General features: G+C 36.4%; 1 protein-coding gene across 3 annotated transcripts in view; it reads right to left on the bottom strand.

Annotated features, from left to right (window-relative positions):
• ctnnd2a (catenin (cadherin-associated protein), delta 2a) overlaps positions 1-18,483 on the bottom strand; it is a 273,177-nt gene that overhangs the window by 8,661 nt on the left and 246,033 nt on the right. For all 3 annotated transcript variants that reach the window (XM_026200540.1, XM_026200542.1, XM_026200543.1), the window contains 3 exons: positions 10,568-10,802; positions 7,910-7,994; positions 2,748-2,874 (listed from right to left, as the gene is read on the bottom strand). In XM_026200540.1, the coding sequence (XP_026056325.1) occupies positions 2,748-2,874; positions 7,910-7,994; positions 10,568-10,802 (447 nt within the window). The remainder of the gene's footprint in view (positions 1-2,747; positions 2,875-7,909; positions 7,995-10,567; positions 10,803-18,483) is intronic.

The following is an 18,483-nucleotide window of genomic DNA, read 5'->3' on the forward strand; positions in this document are numbered from 1 at the left end:
AAGAATAATTAATCATTTTGACCCATAGCGTGTTTTCTTGGCTATTGCTAAAAATATACCCCAGCGACTTAAGACTTAAGTTTTGTGGTCCAGGGTCACATATTATCTGACATTTAATGTCATTTTTAAATGGAAAGATTTACGCTGTAAGGCATTTTGCATGGCATATTTAGTTTGAATTTATCTACTTTATTATTCTAGATTTATATATTCACACGTGCACCAAGCACAAAACCATAATTTACTCTGCAAACGGTGTGATGAATGCTTTCATGATGCAAATTCAAAGATGAGCGCTTCCAGTGTATCCGTTGATTATAATGGGAGTGATTCACTTTTGATGCGTCTCGACGCTCTGCTGGTGTCTGCTCTAACTATACCTTTATGGTTGCCAAGTAAGGTTGCAAAGCTGAGTGCATTAATACAGAATGAGACTGTCTGCAGGTGCTGCAGGTTATATCATCTAATTGTACAAAGGTGCCAAATGTGGCTCATCCAATCATAATTATAATCTATTATGGTTATGATTTTGAGTTTATTTTTTACATTATAAGTGAAGCCTTCTTAGCACTTCAGCGAGATTTATGAATTTGTTATGAATAATCTTACATGTTAGTACAAGTCCATCAAGTTCCAATGAAAAAAAGAAAGTAATAAAGCAATAAAATAGTTACCTTTCATTTGTAAAATATTTAATTTAGTGAATCATTAACAATAAAAAATGAAATCAAATAAAATGTATAGTTAATTTATAGTAAAAATGTATCACATACAATATAATATTATATCAAATCATGATATAAAATCATGATAAAAGAAATCCTGTTTTGTGACCCTGAGGTTTTTCAAAGTTGTGTAGTTCTTAGCAATGGCATATTAAACAAGTTGAAATAATTGCAAAAAATGTATCTATATTTAAAATTTTAATTCTTACATTTTTGACAATTTTTATACGAAAAAATAAATGTCCTTAAAATTTTATACTCCAGTTTTGCACCACTTTTTTCTACTTCAAATTGAAATAAAACATGCATTAAACTCTTGTGCTATGCTTGTTTGTTCTTTTTTTAAAAAGCGGTTTCAGAAGAGTACTCAAATAAATATCTTTCCGCACAGTGAATACATGTCTCTAATGCTGCAACTAAATGGCAAGGTCGTGGTATTAGAAATAATTACAGAGTTGTGAAGTGATTGAATTACAAGTATTGCCAATTTTGCTGTATTATTTTGGCTTTGAGCTCACATGTATCTTAGGAAATGTTAATTGAGTAGCACAGGCGAGACTCTGCTGTCACATTCTGATGCTCTGAGCCAAACAAGACAGCTACTCTCCAGTACTACTACAAGACCTCACTTTTTCACCCTACCTTCCTTCTCTCCATCTAACTCTGAGTGCTTTGATCTCTGGCAAAAATCTACCGTTTACAGTTTTCATGACACACACTGGAGCTCAGACCATAGAGGAAAAGCCTGCAGACAACAGAACAGCATGAAACCAGCTGCAAGCCAGAGGATGACTGGAAACCTCATAGATTCAACTGAGAAAAAACAAGCAGACAATAAATCAATTTATTCTAAAAAGCTGCAGAGAGCATGTTGAATCATGTGAGGACTGCTCTGCGCCATATTTCCTACACCGCTAGTCAACTGAATCTAGTGTCACGGCAAAATAATTTACATTTTACATGAGAGGTGAGCTTGCAGCCAGAACTGAATCCAAAGATAACGCATCTTCCTGTCTGTGTATAAAAACAATGTGTTTAGTTTAATCCGATTAATGGACGAAATTACACTTATGACCCAAATCTTTTAATGAATCACCAAAAATGGTCCTAAAGAATCCTTTACTGAATCCATGAATTAATATCTGATTTACTTAACCCAAACATTTTATTTTCAGTCACGTTAAAATTGAACCAAACACATTTTGTGTAGGTAAGGTTTGTCACAATCAATATTGTTATTGACTGGTTCATTGTTTTTTGGAAATATTTTATAATATTTTAATCTAATTTTCAAATGATTTCAGATTAGTAAAATATTAATTAAAATTTAGTAATTACAAATTATATATTACATATATATCATTCTTATTATATCACACACACATTATATATATATATATATATATATATATATATATATATATATATATATATATATATATATATATATATAAAATTGAAAAAATAAATAAAACTGCAAGATAACACTGGCTACATATTCATCATAGATAAGACCAGAAGTGACCAGGGAAGGAATTGAATACAAATTTTTATATAACACCTTAAATTTTGCATTAAGAAAGAACTTAATTTCATCACTCTGTTCACCTTCCAGCCATTTAAAGACCCATTAGCTCTAAAATCCCCCCTTTCATCTGCTCAGCCTCCACCACCAACGGTCCTCTCAAATTCTGAATCTGGGAAAAGTACTTTTCTGCTTCAGCGAGATGCTAAGTCCACCGGAAAAGGTATCAGAGGCACCACCAGCCGGCCATGAATCCACTAACCCCAACAGTAGTCTGGATCATTAACCCTGAGTCCCAGGACGCACTGAGAAATCCCCATCAGTTTAATAGGATTCTATCAGGGTTAAAGAGAGAATCAAGCTGCTGTTTGTAATTGCTTCAAATCCAGGCTGAAGATCTTGGACTTCAGGACCACGGACAGTGACTCTATATTTCAGCACTTCAGATCAAAATGTCTAAGTTATCATTGTTGGGAAAGATAAATATATACACTCACCTGATCGGTTATTAGGGGATGTCCGGACCGGAGATACTGACGGAGTGCGTGAGGATGAGTACGGTCTCTGTCTGTCTCTCTCTATTGTTGAGGCAGAGCCAACAAAGTGATACTGTGAGTAGCCATCCTACAAAAATAAAATAGAAGAGAGAGAAGTTTACAATAATGCATATGTTAATTTATTTTATCTACTAGACAAGGGGCCCACAGAATACATCCAGTATCTATGTACGCTACATTAGCCCACTGTCAGTTAATTTAGGGCCTCCCATTGTGGAGTCATTACAAAAATCAATGGGCGGATGGAGGTACAGAAATCAATGGATGAATGATCTGGAGTCAGTGGCTGTGGAGAAAGCCTTTTTGATGTGTGAAGCAGCCTGAAAGGCTGATGGAGGAGATAAACTGAAGCGATTGGCCACTGGCTCTATGACACGTCACTGTGAGCATCAGTCAATAGGTCTGCCGAGTGTGCTCAAAGCATACAGTCATGTATTACATTTCTAAAAAGGCTGTAATACACTACACAACTTTTAATATCTAAGCAAATGACTGAAGATCACAAACCAGACTTGGTGATGAGCGACAAATTAATACAATATATGCTCTAAAATGTATCAAAATATGTTTGATATCCTCCTGGATGGTCTGATTCTATTAAAAAACTAATTTTCAAATGTTTGAGTGGATTATGTTGCTTGCATAAGATATTAAGAGCATGTATCAGATCATATATAAGTTTACTCTCACTGAATAAAGATGAAATAATTCACAGAGTCGATTCATGTGGCTGTTAATGCAGTACAGAGTACAAGCTCAAACAACATCGTCTCAGAAAGGGTCAACGAAGAAGCTCAATTTCTTCTATAGATCTGTTCTAACAGGCTACAAATACACAATAAAGAAACAAGGAGAATGTCCAAACTTGCAGTCTACTGAACAAGCGCTCTAACAGTGACACAGAGCACTACCCCCTTGGCATCCCATTTGCCCCTCCGTGACATTGCTTTTGTTGGAAAGGTGAGGAATATATCAAACGGTCGGTCCCTGCGACTCTGTGCAGTTCAAAGCTGCCCTACTTTCTCAACATGGCAGAAACTCTGGCAGGAGAAACCACCGCTCTCCACCTAATGTGCCTGTTGCAAATAATGACATTGGACAGGTATTTGAAGGCTCCAAGGGGAGTCAAGAGAGGCACGGAACAAGGAGAAAACGGTACTTGTCGTCTGTCGACTAAAGACCTCTTCAGTAGGAGAGTTTGTCATTTCCTTTTACTTACGCTGTTGTAAGTGTTACTTGAACATTGAGGTTCCCACATGAGGAAGAAATGAAAACTTTTACCTTTATTCTTTATGATGATGGGCATTTGGGCTGGCTGTGCAATAAAAGATTCCAGTAAGGATGGATACTTCTTTTGAAGATGTTCCTGCCATTTGAAAACAATACTTGCAGGGAAGACTGAGTTTCAATGTGATTAAAGAATCTTTCTGCGTTCATTAAATCCCATTTCAAGAACTCCTTTCTTTCTTCTTTATCATGTCCGAGAGAATAATGTGCATGAATTGATGGACTTTTCTGCTAAGGTAACTGTTCCTGAGGTGTAAAAAGGGTGAACGGTAAATGCACACTCATCCTTTAAACTCAAAAACTTCAATTTATTCTGTTAATTCCAGTTGAACGCATGAAGCACCATTACAGGACTGATTCTGACTCAGACCAAGACTGAAAAGACCAAGCAGACCATGCAAAGATGAGTCATTTATGGCAACCTGCCTACCCGTGATTCCTCAATAATGCTGCTTAAGAGTCAGACAGAAAAAAAACTTCTGGTGTGGAAATGTGCACTGAAGCAAGCCAATGGCAAGCGCTCATTATTATACTCCCAGAGGCGGATGGAGCCAGAAGCGTTGCTCTTGCTGTGTTGGCTCCCTGGGGTCGCTGAGGCAATTGACTACCCTGATACTTCCTCGTAGAGAGTGTTGGGGAGGGATGACTGTGGAATTGCATCTCAGGAGGCTGCCAGCTGAATGCAACACCTCTCAGCAGAACATGAGTCAGGCTTCAGGCTCAAGATCAATAGCATAAGCAACTTCTCTCTTCTCTCAGGCTAGAACTTCACTTCATCTTAGTCCGGCTCTACGTCATACTGAGTAAATCAAGCCATGCGCTTCTAGGCTTTCTCACAAACACACACACCTTATTAGTAGATAGAGCTGGAAGCCGTCTGCACTTCTTCAAAGATTTCTGTCTATGTAGATCAACTGCTGTAACTTTATATGAATTAGATGCATTTTATTATGCAAAATTATAAATATGCATTACAGGCCAAAAAGTTTTCAAAAAGCAGTTTTGAAATCTGTTTACAGTACATCTGAACCTCCCAAGAGCATAAATGCAATGTGCAAACTCAAACAACGAATCTGTGAAATATAAAAATCATTCAGGCTTTAGTCTCCCGCAAATGGCCAGAACACAAAGAGAATGTTTAACAAATATATTTTAAACAATATATAAATATAATTTATAAATACAGTCCACAAGAGAAAATAATAGTTGAAATTATAAAATTGACCCCTGAATGATCCACAGCTGTGTTTTTTTGTTTAGTGATAGTTATTCATGAGTCGGTTGTTTGTCCTGAACAGTTAAACTGCCTGCTGTTCTTCAGAAAAATCCTTCAGGTCCCACAAATGTGTTGGTTTTCCAGCATTTTTGTGTATTTGAACCCTTTCCAACAATGAATGTATGATTTGGAGATCCATCTTTTCATACTGAGGACAACTAAGGGACAAAAGTTAAATTTACCCTGATTTCAAATTCAAAAAGTTTTTACCCCACTTAATGCATGGTTTTTCCTTCTGGAGCATCAGTGAGTGTTTGAGTTCTTATTTATTTATTTATTTATTTGTTACATAAAATTTAAAAAAAAATGAAAGAAAGAAAGAAAATAATCAATAGTGATATCAACATATATAAAATAATGATATATAATAAAAAAATTGATAATTTAAATTATAACATATTAATTCCTAAAGAAATTATAAAACAAGAAGCCAAAGGATAATAACGCATACAGGACCCACAGAACTAAGTATATTATTTAACACTGTTACACTCCATAACTTCCTCTAATGCTGGCAAGAACCATCAAAACCAAAATATCACAGATGCTTCCTGGGCACGAGGCCATTGTTCACAGCCTCGGGAGGTGTCTGGCTTCCCAAACCTCTTGTTTTTTCACTTTCCTCCCCTCTTCTCTCTCAGCTTCATCCATCACACCACCCAAAACACAAAGAATCATGCCTCAGGTGGCCCGATGCATCCAACTGACACCTTTCATTTCAACGGAGGGAGAGAAAGACACATCCACGTGGAACAACTGTCATTATGCACTCATGAGATGAGAGACGGGGCTCTGCAAATGTTAATAATGGCAATCTCTTTCTTGCTGCCCTTTGCTTAATACCATCCCCGGTGACATTTCCAGGGCTCAGCTGGGTTGGAGGAAACAGGTTAGGTTGTGGGAGGTTTTTAAAATCTTTGCAAACCCATGCTGGAGGGGGCTGGAACGAGTGCGAGAGGGATCCACAGAACTCTATCCCTCGAAAATCAAACAGAGAACTGTTTATAATAAGCATTAGTGTAGATTTAAGAACTTCGGCCTCTGTGATGATGCATTTATAGCTCTGGATGTCCTTCATGTCCTTGACCTTGTCACTTTGTCTACGTCAGCTGAAGCAGCGGTTCCATAACCTGCCTCAAGGCGGCATGCGAACACAACGCCACTGTGAACCTGTGAGCGCTTCAATATTATTTATAGATATTTAGTCAGCTATCATAATGGGAATCGGCGTTCCATCTAATTACTCTCTTTCATTATAATCTACACATGGTACCTTTTCGTCGAACCCCTCTAAATATTGAAAAAAGACAGAGAGGGTAATTAATAGTATGTGCACATGATATTAGAGCTCGTAATTCGACATTGGCTTTGACGGCGACGAGCTCAGCGGGGTAAACTCGCAAACATCCATAATTACATATCATTACAGACATTTTTCAACAGGCATTGTGAATTCGCTCTCCGATGCAGTTCGGGGAGGGGGGCGCCTCTATTTTCTCAGACACACTTCTAAACTCATCTCGGCGGTGCAGGCAGTTCCCTCTTGACCTTTTCTCATCTCTAAAGGTCAGCGTCGCATCCGCCACCGTCTCCTTGGGCTGTAATTCTTCAACGCCTTCTCAGAAGAGCCAAGTGGGCAAAACGACACATTATAGAGCCCGGTCCGGGACGTTCCTCACCACCAAGCGTCATATCTGTCAGGACAGAGATTGCGCAGCGAAGGGGAATGGTGTGTTCTCGCAGCCTAGAGGCTTCTAGCACTTGTGGGGAACGGTGGTCTGCCACAACCCCAAATTTCTTTTCTCATGCTCTTATTAGTAGTTCACTTGGGAACATTTTGGCTTGGTTTGACCTTGTTAATGTTTAAAACTACTTTGGCTGCTCATTATCTGTGTTTGAATGCAGCATGAGGAGTCTGGCTACATGTAAATAGGTTAATTCCTATCGCCCTTAATTAAATTTAATTTCATGAGCGCATTGTCTATTCAAAGCCCCCAGACGCTAGCTTAAAAAGTTTGGTTTGGAAATGAAAATAAATCAACTTTTAATTGCTGAAATATGGCAACATTCATACAAGGTCTCCCTCACATCAGTCTATTCACCATGCTGTTCAGAGCATACAATACGTTCTGAATGGCATCAGCACTCGCCAAGGCCAAAGTTTTTCTACAATAATCTGCAAAGGAGACATCTGAACGGATACACACAATAGTAAGTGCGACAAGCGCTTATTGAATGGAAATATCTCTTCAGCCTGGCCGTTACTGCTCAATAGAGCATTCATTGCTAGTCACTGCGGATTAATGTTTTCAGGCGGCTACAAGGTGTCGCGCTGAATAAATAGTGGGTCGCACATCTTTGTCATAGAGAAGGGATACAAAAACACTTCTCTAGTTTGTTTTCCTTCTAAACTTTTTCTTCTAAAAGTTCCAACCCAATCGTGTGGGAGTGGGAGATCAGTTAGCATGCTAAATGAATGCTTCAGGTTGGGACGGATGAAATGGGACGCAGCTGTCGAGAGTGGAAGCAGGTCTCCTACCTTCTTATAAAGGCTCCGGAGATCTCTGTACTGCCACATGCTACTGAGAACCTGAGATGCTGCCTTTACCACTTTAGGTGAGTGTCTGTAAGAAAGAGAGAAGAAAACAAACAAGTAGAGTCAACACAAATAAATAGGCAAATGGTTTCAACAGTCAATTATTATTTTTAAAAAGTCTTACCAACCCAAAACTTCTGAATAGTATTGTACTTTTGATGTTTTGATGGATGACATAACAGAAAATTAATTTTTGGATACATTGCATTTTGAACTGAACACACACGCCAAGTTAAAACCAATTCTCCAGTATATCTAAATGTAGCACATCAGTATACACATAATTGTAAAAAGTTTACAAAATACAGAGGAAAATGAAAATCCAATCCTGGTACATTGTTGCTCAGATGACTGTTCCTATGGAAGCATTTCATGTTTTCTATGCTTTCTATGCTTTCTCTGCAACGGACAGCAGCTTTTGTTATGATTAACAATGCACCACAAACAAAAGAAACAATCCCTTGGTTCTCAAAACTGACACAAATTGTTTGACTTCAGCTGATTTGATAGAACAGCTGTGCCTTTTGTCTTCTGCCGAGCCGAGTCAATCCATTTCTGCTCAAAGGACACAATGGAACAATTTACAATTGCCACTTGAAATGAAGTTAGGGGAAAATCTTTGAACATGGCTTTAATAGAGGAAATGAATGCTGCTCATCCTTCATCATTTCCTCTCATATATGACTAAATGGATTCTTAGAGGTGGAGCTGTAGGTTTGATTTGTCCTTCCCCTCACCTTTCAACATGGATTTTAACACGCTCAGATCTTCAGTTGACTCAGGCTCGGCTCAAATTAAACCCCTCACTTTGGCAATGTAAAGTCTGTCAGATTTGCTGTGAAGTTTGCATCAGTGCAGATTTCATAAAAATGGAAACTATTCAGTAAGCGAAAAGTTGTGTACCAAAAGTTTTAAATCACACTGGTTGCAGCTACATGCCGGTACTAAATCAACTAGTTGCATTATTGCTATATCCAGACAAACAAGCACCCGAGTGGCTTGTCCCTTTGATAACCTCTCAGCAGGAAACTGGAGGCAGCTGTCATAGCCATATTGGCTCCAATGGGGTGGGCACAGTGTATGAATAGCTGATGGGGATATAAAAAGCAGTGGCATGAAGTGTCAGTTTGATGAGGGTCGGACTAATGTCTTTGACAATGTCATCACTCACTCATTGTCAGACTGCCTACTTGGTGTTTGTAAGAGGCTAAAGCAAGCAGCATATAATAAGGCTTGATCAATTCAAATGATTATTATAAAATTTAATTTGATGATGCACATTTGAAACACCTGTTGCATGTAATAACATGCCATGTATTGCAACTGAATACATCTATTAATACACCAAATATATACATATACAAAACAATACAAAACAATAGAAAAAATAAAAATAACACAATACTAAATTTTTTGGTTGCACTTTATTTTAAGGTCCAATTCTCTCCATTAACAAACCATTAACTAGGACTTTTGCTAAAAAAATAAATAAAAAAAACTCCTAATTTGCTTCTTATTAATAATAAGGTTAATGATTAGGGATGCATATGGTCATGCAGAACATCAGCTTAATTAGTACTAATAAACAGCCAATATGTTAATAATATGGATGCTAATAAGCAACTAGTTAAAAGTGAGAATTGGTCCTATACTAAAGTATGACATTTTTTAATGAATTTTGTAATTATGCTATAATCCTTCTAAGTTGTTATCAGACAACAAAATGATTACATTTGATTTCATATCAAAATTAGAAATTAGCTTCATTTGGCTAATACACAAGCACAAACTTGAGGAATTTGTTGTGTTTTCCAGAACCTCCATGCGGACAATACAATTTCTTGTGTGTCTGTGCACACTTATTATTCTCAAAATGAAATAAAATAAAATAATAAAGTAATGGAACAAAAATAATAAAACAAAACAAAACGCTAATAATAATAATAATAAAAAATATATACAATTTTCACTTTCAGGTTTAAATCACAGTTTTTAATCACATCTGGATCACTCCGTATATCTTCCCGTGATTAAAAAAAAACAACAAGCCAGTGTCAAGGATTGGCAACACTGGTTTTTACATAAGTTAAGGGAGTTTTCTTCCACATTGTCATAGCAGATAACACTAAAGTCTGTTGAATCACTGTTACATACAGCCTTGTGATATTTAGCTTTATTCTCAAGGATACTTCAAATCAAACATCAGCTCTTTTTGTCAGCTAAGGCAAAAGTGCACGTGTTTTTGTCATAACAATTCAGCAGGCACTGAATGAGCGACTCATGTCGGGTGCATTGCAGATGTATATATGATGTAGCCGAACATCTGTAGACAATGTGGCCTTGAAGCTCATGAAATGCTTATTGAGGTCTGACTTATACCCTGCATCTCCTTTAAAAGGTGCTGGAACAAAAGTAGAATCTGTAAAATAAAATGTGTCCTAGAGCAATGCACAGATTCTGGTAAACAAAATAAATGGCCGACCTCAGGGTCCATGAAAACACGAGCAAACACAAAACCACGGCCTAGTGGGTAGCATGCACTGCAGGTCATTTAGTTAGTTAGTGATAAGATGTAAGCTTATTATAAAAAAGACAACTTACTTATCTCCTTTACTCCTAGCAATACCGATGAGCTTCTCAATGCCCCCGGCGTCTCGTAAGGCCTTGGCGTTCTCCATGTTCTTGGTGATGACCTCGTGTAGGGCACAACATATAGCCGTAACGGTGTCATCGCACATGGTTTTACCCGCTGTGCTGTTTGCCGTACCCCCGCTGCTTCCACTAGCACTGCTCCCACCTGGAAGACGGTGCACCAGGTCCCGCATGGCATACTTACCTACACAAAGACAAAATATAGACAGAGAGAGCATATAAGAATGTGGTGATTAGCGCTGAAATAATTATGACAGTCAGAATGACATTTTTCACAGTCAGTATGACTACTGTGCTACAATTTATTCTTAATCTGGAGTATAATAATGCAGGAGCTGCCACAATTCAAGAATGTCAGATGTGTGAGCATCGCTGGATTTCTACGGAGGGGGTGCTATCCCGACTGCAGCGTGGATATATGACTCACTCTACTTTAACAAAGGGAAGAAAATTCGAGAAAGTGAGAAAACTCTGACGTTAAAAGAACAGCAGGGGATGTGTAATTTAAATTGACTTGGCAACATTCAACAGCACCGTAAAAGAACTTGACCAGTGGGAGAAACAAAATGATTCTTGAGATTATGTGTTTGTGTCGGTGAAACTTGAGACAAATTTGTGCCGTAACACACTAAGTGATATTAACAGGCAATCAGAAGCGCAATGATCGCTACAGGATGTTGAGTGCTCTTTCCTCACCCAGTGGTGTATGGGACACCCCTCACAGCGTTATGAGCCAATAATCATATTAAGGTTACATTTGCCTAGAGAGGTTTTAGTCCACATAAAAGCCACATCAAAGCGGCAAATATAATATTTGTTTGCACAGACCTTTCATGTCATACAAAGGAGGACTGCCCTGGAATTACAACCACCGGAAACAACGCCACTGATCCAGTGGACAGGAATCAAGACTTACTGTACATGAGTTTAAGTCAAAGTTAAATGTTAAGATTAAGTAAAATAAATAAACAAAATTATCATATTGTGAGATATAGTCACACGCTGAGATAAAAAGCCCCATTATGATATATGAAGCCTCATTATGAAATACAAATTCAAACTGTGAGATTTAAAGCCACATTATGAGATAATAAGCCACACTGTGGGAAATAGTCACATTATGAGATATTATGTCATACTGTGAGATATGAAGCCACATTTTGAGATATAACATGGCTCTGTGGAATACTTTATTCTGCGATTAACAGCTGGCTAGATGTACATTGTTCATGTACATGGATTTATATTAGTTGAGTCACAAAAATATACATTTAAATTTTGATATATACATTTAAATATTGAGATAAAAAGCCATATTTTGAGATAAAGTCCCACTGTACGTCACAGTAAGTGACGTATTTTGAAATATAAATAAAGGGACTGTAGAACTCCTCGCATTACCTTGATCTCACCAAAATAAATAAAGGTACTGCCATGTCAAAAAAGGGCATTATATATTTGTTGATTGCACTTAAGGAGATCTAAGGTCTAGAATCATCTACCATGCACATGTTTAGTTCTGCATTGGAAAAATGTGAATAGCGTCAGGGGAAGCCCACTATCAAAGAGTCCACATTTTTCATTTTGTTGTTTTGCAGCTCCAGAGAATTTTTACATTTAAATAAGAACAAAACATGAAATGCCTCTATGTAGACATCTGTTTTAATGATAAAACTGGTGTATAAATGAACACAAGCCTAGAAGATGTTTCTGTGAAGTAGCCATCCGATTTCAAGAAGAACAAGAAACTAGTTTGCAACCGAGTATTTTCAAGATTTCACGCTGCCACTTTAATCATCCAAGTGCTCCAATATTTTGACCTTTGAAACACTGAAGAGTCCTTCTGCTTCTGGCACGCTATTATTCTATCACAGAAGCACACAGCTAATGAAATTAATCTAAGGCTGTTCAATTCTTTCCGCTAATTCCAAATGGTCTCCGAAGGAGAAACACAGACTTTATTTTCTACATGAAGCATACTGCAGAAGGGCTCCGTTTATCACCAATAAGCTTCCAGTTAATTGGTGTCTCCTTATCTTGTACCCGCAGGCAAAATCGTCTGTCTTGCGTGAGCTCACAATATGGAGGAAGTCCAATGAGATGTGAGATTTCTCTGAACAGTGAACTGTGGGAAAAACATGATATTTACTGAATAATAAAAACCTGGTAAAACTATTGATCAGTGATACTATCTCATTGTTCATTTAATCTCCAATATTCCAACAATGAGCCTCTTCATTACACCCAAAGTGAAATAAATGGATATCCTACTGCTTCAACATACTGTATAAATATCAAGGTAATAGAATTTAATAATATTTCAATATATTTATGTCTATAATATATATATCTCAATATATATATATATATATTGTTATTACTATTTCTACAATTATACATTTATTTACTGTCACTTTTGATAAATTTAGTACATCTTGCCAAATAAAAGTATTATTATCATTATTATTATTATTATTATTATTTTTTATATCCTTACTTTCCTCAAACTTTTAAGTGGTTTCATATCTCTGGTTCCAAAAAAAATCTTAAGCAGCAAAAACTGTTTTCTGTATTGACAATAATAAGAAATGTTTCTTGAACAGCAAATCAGGGTATTAGAAATGATTCTGAAAAATCATGTGACACTGAAGACTGGAATAATGGCTGCAGAAAATTCTGATTTGCCATTATTTCATTTGCCAGGAATAAATTATATTTAAAAAATATATTAAATTAGAAAAACAATATTTTAATTAGTAACAATATTTTACAATATTACTGTTTTACTTTAATTTTGAATACAGCCTTGGTAAGCAAATGAGACTTTAAACATTTTTAAAAGCATAATTAATAACACACAAAATGATAAAACCAGAACTCTGATTACTTAGAAAATTTACAGCATAAGATTTAAAGCATCAAAAAAGAATTGAAGTATCAAATTTGGCTAACAACAGGACGATGCACATCATGATCAGGATCCCACAGAGGAAGAGTGGCATGGAGAGGAGAAAAGGGTGAAGTGTGGGACATTTTCAGTCCAGTTTTAGGCTTTATTATCACAATGAAACACATGATTGCATGATTACGAGTAACCACGAGCTTAGGACTCTTCAAGTCCAAGCTGCCGATTTTCAAGAACATGAATTACTGCAATTCTGACAGGTTTAATTCTGAACATCCGTGGATCTCAAAGCAAACCTGAACATGAGAAACAACAGTGGAGAAGTAAAAAGTGCTTTAAGTAACACATTCACACTCCTCGTGATAAATGAAGAGTCTCTTTATGGACTCAGCCGGACGATTCTGCTACATGACGATGAGATCTGGCGACTGTATATGACCCAAGGCTAACCTTGACTCACTAGAGTGCCTCATCTAGAAGCTCTTGGGAATACGATGGCTTAGTGGTAATCAGAGGTAAGTGCAGACTCTCCAGCTTATAAAAGCCCATTCTCCCACAAAACAGGCAATCAGCTACACGGCCCTGGGCCATCATTAGCTCCAGAAATACACAAGCACCCACAGACATTTACAAAGAGAAAGAATGTCCTTTCGTTATTGCTGCTTTTATGTACACTATATTCTAGGTGACAAAGTTAGTCAGCATAAAGGACATTAAAGGCAAAGTTCAAAAAAATTCATGGTATTTCAAACCTGCATGCTCTTTCTGTATAACACAAAAGTAGAAATATTTAAAGAATTTTTATGTAGTACAAAGAGAGTTAAGAGAGGACAAAAAAAATTAATAATAATATAGCCACTTAATAGGCTATATTGCAAGAGTAGATTCTTTAAAAAAAATCTGTTATAACAGCACCAGGGTTACATCCTGTATGAATTTCAGTATTATATTTTAAGCTTGCATACATGCATACAATATCAAAATAATGTGCTTTACACTACTGTGCAAAAGTTTGTAAGATCTTTTCAAAGTATCTTATGCTCAGCAAGGATGAATTCATTTGATCAAAAATACAGGAAAAATGTTATACTATTGTGAAATATTTTTTTAATTTAACAATAATTGTTTTCTATTTTAATACATTTTAAAACGTAATTTATTCCTGTGATGCAAGCTGAATTTTCAGCATCATTACTCCAGTCTTCAGTAGCTGGGTTTGAATTTGAATTATCGCATCAGAATTGAGAATGATGGGAACGCTGAATTTCCAATAAAAATGCCTTAATTGGCAAAAAAGTTTTTACGCTTACTTGACTTGTGCAAAAAAGTATTAAAGGGTTAGTTCACCCAAATATGAAAATTCTGTCATTAATTACTCACCCTCATGTCATTTCAAACCTGTAAGAACCATTTTGGAGAATATCTGCTGGACCTATGCTGTTCTGTGTCAGCTACGTCACGCCAATACATTGTTTAAATTCAGATCAAATCACTAGGAGTGCACAATATATATATATCGTCCGATGATTAATGCGCATCTCGTCAGCTTTACTGACTAGATGCCCATTAATCATCAGCCGATATATATCGTGCACCCCTACAAATCACAAAAACGTAGGAAACCTTTCCGGCGTGAATCAGCTGACACAGAACACTATAGCATATTTTTGGGTGAACTAACCCTTTAGTGCGAATAATGGGAGATGGAAATGCATTTTGCGAATAAATTCCCCCAAGCGCATCAAAAAAGTAATGTGACATTTGTAACGATGGAAGTTTTTACCTTCCATCAGTTTATCTATACAACTGCAGAATAAAAGTAATAATTTATTGAACAAACATTTGAATAGTAGTGCACAGTACATACTTACTTCAAGCAGCAAACATCACTCTATTTCTTTGGGGAGAACACGTACAGGTGGTTGACAAGGCATATAATGAGGAGAATGGCATTATATACTTTCATATTACAGTGGATCCGAATAAAATGAAGAGCATTAATATTCACAGTCAGAGTTCAAAGAGAGTTGGTAAAACGTTCCATGAAGGCCCGAGGGTTCTTGGCTTGGTTTAAAATGTCACACAGTGGTGAAAGGCTCTGGGCAGCATCTCTGTGAGCCTTTATCCTGCAATAACATTTAAATGGATCCAAAAGGTTTTTTTAACGAAGCTAACAGCAGAAAATAGCCGACTTGGACATAAAAGAGAAGTAGAAACAACAAAGCATTCGAAGACAGACCTTAAAACAAAATTATTCTTAAAGGTTAGGGAGCAAATTAAATTGGAAATCAGCCACCGAGGAGACCATTTGAAGGGAGAACATCCGGCAGCGTGGCTTTCAAGCGCTATATCGCTCTCTATTACTGCCTTTGATGTCTGTCATATTGGATTAATAGCAAAAGACCTATGGATGCAATTTCAAACAGAGCCACCTTGTGGAGTGGCGGCTGGGACAGATAGAGAGATGGATTGAACGGCTGGATTTGGCCACGGAAAAGATAAAGTGGCGATTTTCTAGTGTTATTATTATAAAGCAGCTCTTTTGGTTTGAGACACCTCTGGCAATCTCTTAATGAAAGAGAGAGAAAACAGATAAAGGAAGGGAAGATGGAAAAATGACCAAACGGATGCATGAGGGAGCATGTGAGAGATGGGAAGATTGGCTGCAAATTGAAGCGAGAGAGGAAGGCGATTGGTCACAGCCGCGCACACACACACACACACACACACACACACACTTAGTTATTTCTCTAAAGGCCAGTCTGTCGAGCACATCCCCTCTTTTCTCATGTGCAGGTGGGTGGCAAATATGAGTCTTTCAGGCATCAAATCTTGGATGAAACTTTCAATGATGGATCAGAACTTTTCAAATCCCTCTCCATCAACTGAAATGTCGGACCTTTGAAACAAGCCCAGTAAAGCTGGTTCTCAAAGTTACAGCACAACTTCAAACATTTCCAACAAATCCACCAAGCTTTGTCTGCTAGTCCTCTGAAGAACGTGTCTCATCAAGGTCCGCGTGTCCACACCAATACCCTCCTATTTCAAGTTTTGCCACCTGAAAGTTTGGAGAGTCCTTCCGATTACAGCTCTCACTACTCTGTTGCTCATCCAATTCTATGCTTAATGTGCATCTGCATTCATCCACGCCTGTTGTGCCTGATTTTGTGCATGTTGAAGCCTCAAACAGCATTTTGGGGGATTTTATACATCACGTTTCAAATTCAGCCCCTGGAACTCATAAGAACTCCACAAAAAATATCCACATCTGGATATTTTGCCCACATCAGGAACTTCAAGGCAGATTAATTGATGCTTTTGTGTAGATAAAACAAGAGTGAATCTGTAAAGAAATAGAGTAAAGCAAAGAGAACAAAGAGTATGTAGGCTATTAATAATGATCGTTCAGAATATAAAGGATTTAAATATATGGGGAAAAAAAGATTTTTAAAAGTCAATATGTGTTTTAAGGCAAAAACATTTTGTGATAGTGTTATTCCTATTTATATTTCTTGTTTTAAAAATATATTACATGAATTATAAACCATTCAATTAAAATCAAAAAGAAAGAGTAAAAGAAATGAAAGAAATGTAAAGCATTATAATCATATTATTAAAATAAGTAACTTCATATATATATAAATTACAGATTAAATAGTGAAATATGCACATACTACATATATAGTAGTCTAACTAAAGTCTTTCCAATAAAATGTAAAGCACAGGATTCATAGAATCTAACCTTTTATTTTAAATCCCACAGACTGGGAAATTTGTCCTTTTATAAAATATATATATATATATATATATATATATATATATATATATATATATATATATATATATATATATATATATATATATATATATATATATATATATATATATATATATATATATATATATATGAAGAGTTCAGATGCAAAAACCTCTAAGTGCCATCTGAAATTTTCATCTAAAATTACGATTTTTAACCAGCTCCTATTCTTAGGTTGAGAAATTTTACTCTAATGGCAATATGCAGATCCTTTTCCAGGCTATTAAAGTGAAATAACTGAACATAAATATAGAAATTTGATAAAAATCCTATTTTTAGATGAAAATTTCAGATGGCATTTAGAGGCTTTTGCATCTGAACTCTTCATATATATATATATATATATATATATATAAAAGAAGATCAAGTTAGTGCTTCTCTCTACCACCTTTGCTTAGCATGAATGTCATCAACCTCAATCCTGGAGATAGGAAGAGCGACAAGGCAGAAAAAATAATTATAAATGAGAAAAGGTCAAAGCAGAAACAGACATTACATTTGTACTGTACCTCAGGGTCTATAAATGTCAATGAGGTTCAAAAGTACACATACAACCAAAATTAATTCAAATGTATCAAAATGAATTCTCTTGTAACCTCATGTGCATGGAAAAAAGCTAAATAACATGCATCCTCTTACACAAAACGAAAAAAAAAATCTAGAAAATGTACAATATCTAAAGCTTTTGCTTTTGTTATGAACATAAAAACTTAATCTAATATAAAACCCATCATAATTATTTTTATGTTATCATGGCAAATGAGTTATTTATGTACAGCACACTAAAAAGCACCCTACAGTGATATTGACCCCCCTCCACCCCAGAAAACAAAACAAAGAAAAAACAATCTGACACTAAAGAAACTCGAATTTTATGATCTTGCAAAGTGCTGTTTATCAGCATATGTACAGTATCAAAGCTCCAGGATACAGGCTGATGCTTTGAACTTAGGCTGTTGAATTCATTTATACAAACAATCAATCTTTATTTTAATACATGATCAAACGGTAGGATTGAATTGGCCATTTACATGCATTTCATGTGCCCAGTTTCCCTCCCTGAGCTAAATGTAGAATGAGCTCAAATATAGATTCAGTGATCAAACACGTAAATAATTACGCATGAAAGGAAGAGTCTATGGG

This window comes from Carassius auratus, chromosome 24 (assembly GCF_003368295.1).
Source record: "Carassius auratus strain Wakin chromosome 24, ASM336829v1, whole genome shotgun sequence".
Lineage (NCBI taxonomy): Eukaryota > Metazoa > Chordata > Actinopteri > Cypriniformes > Cyprinidae > Carassius > Carassius auratus.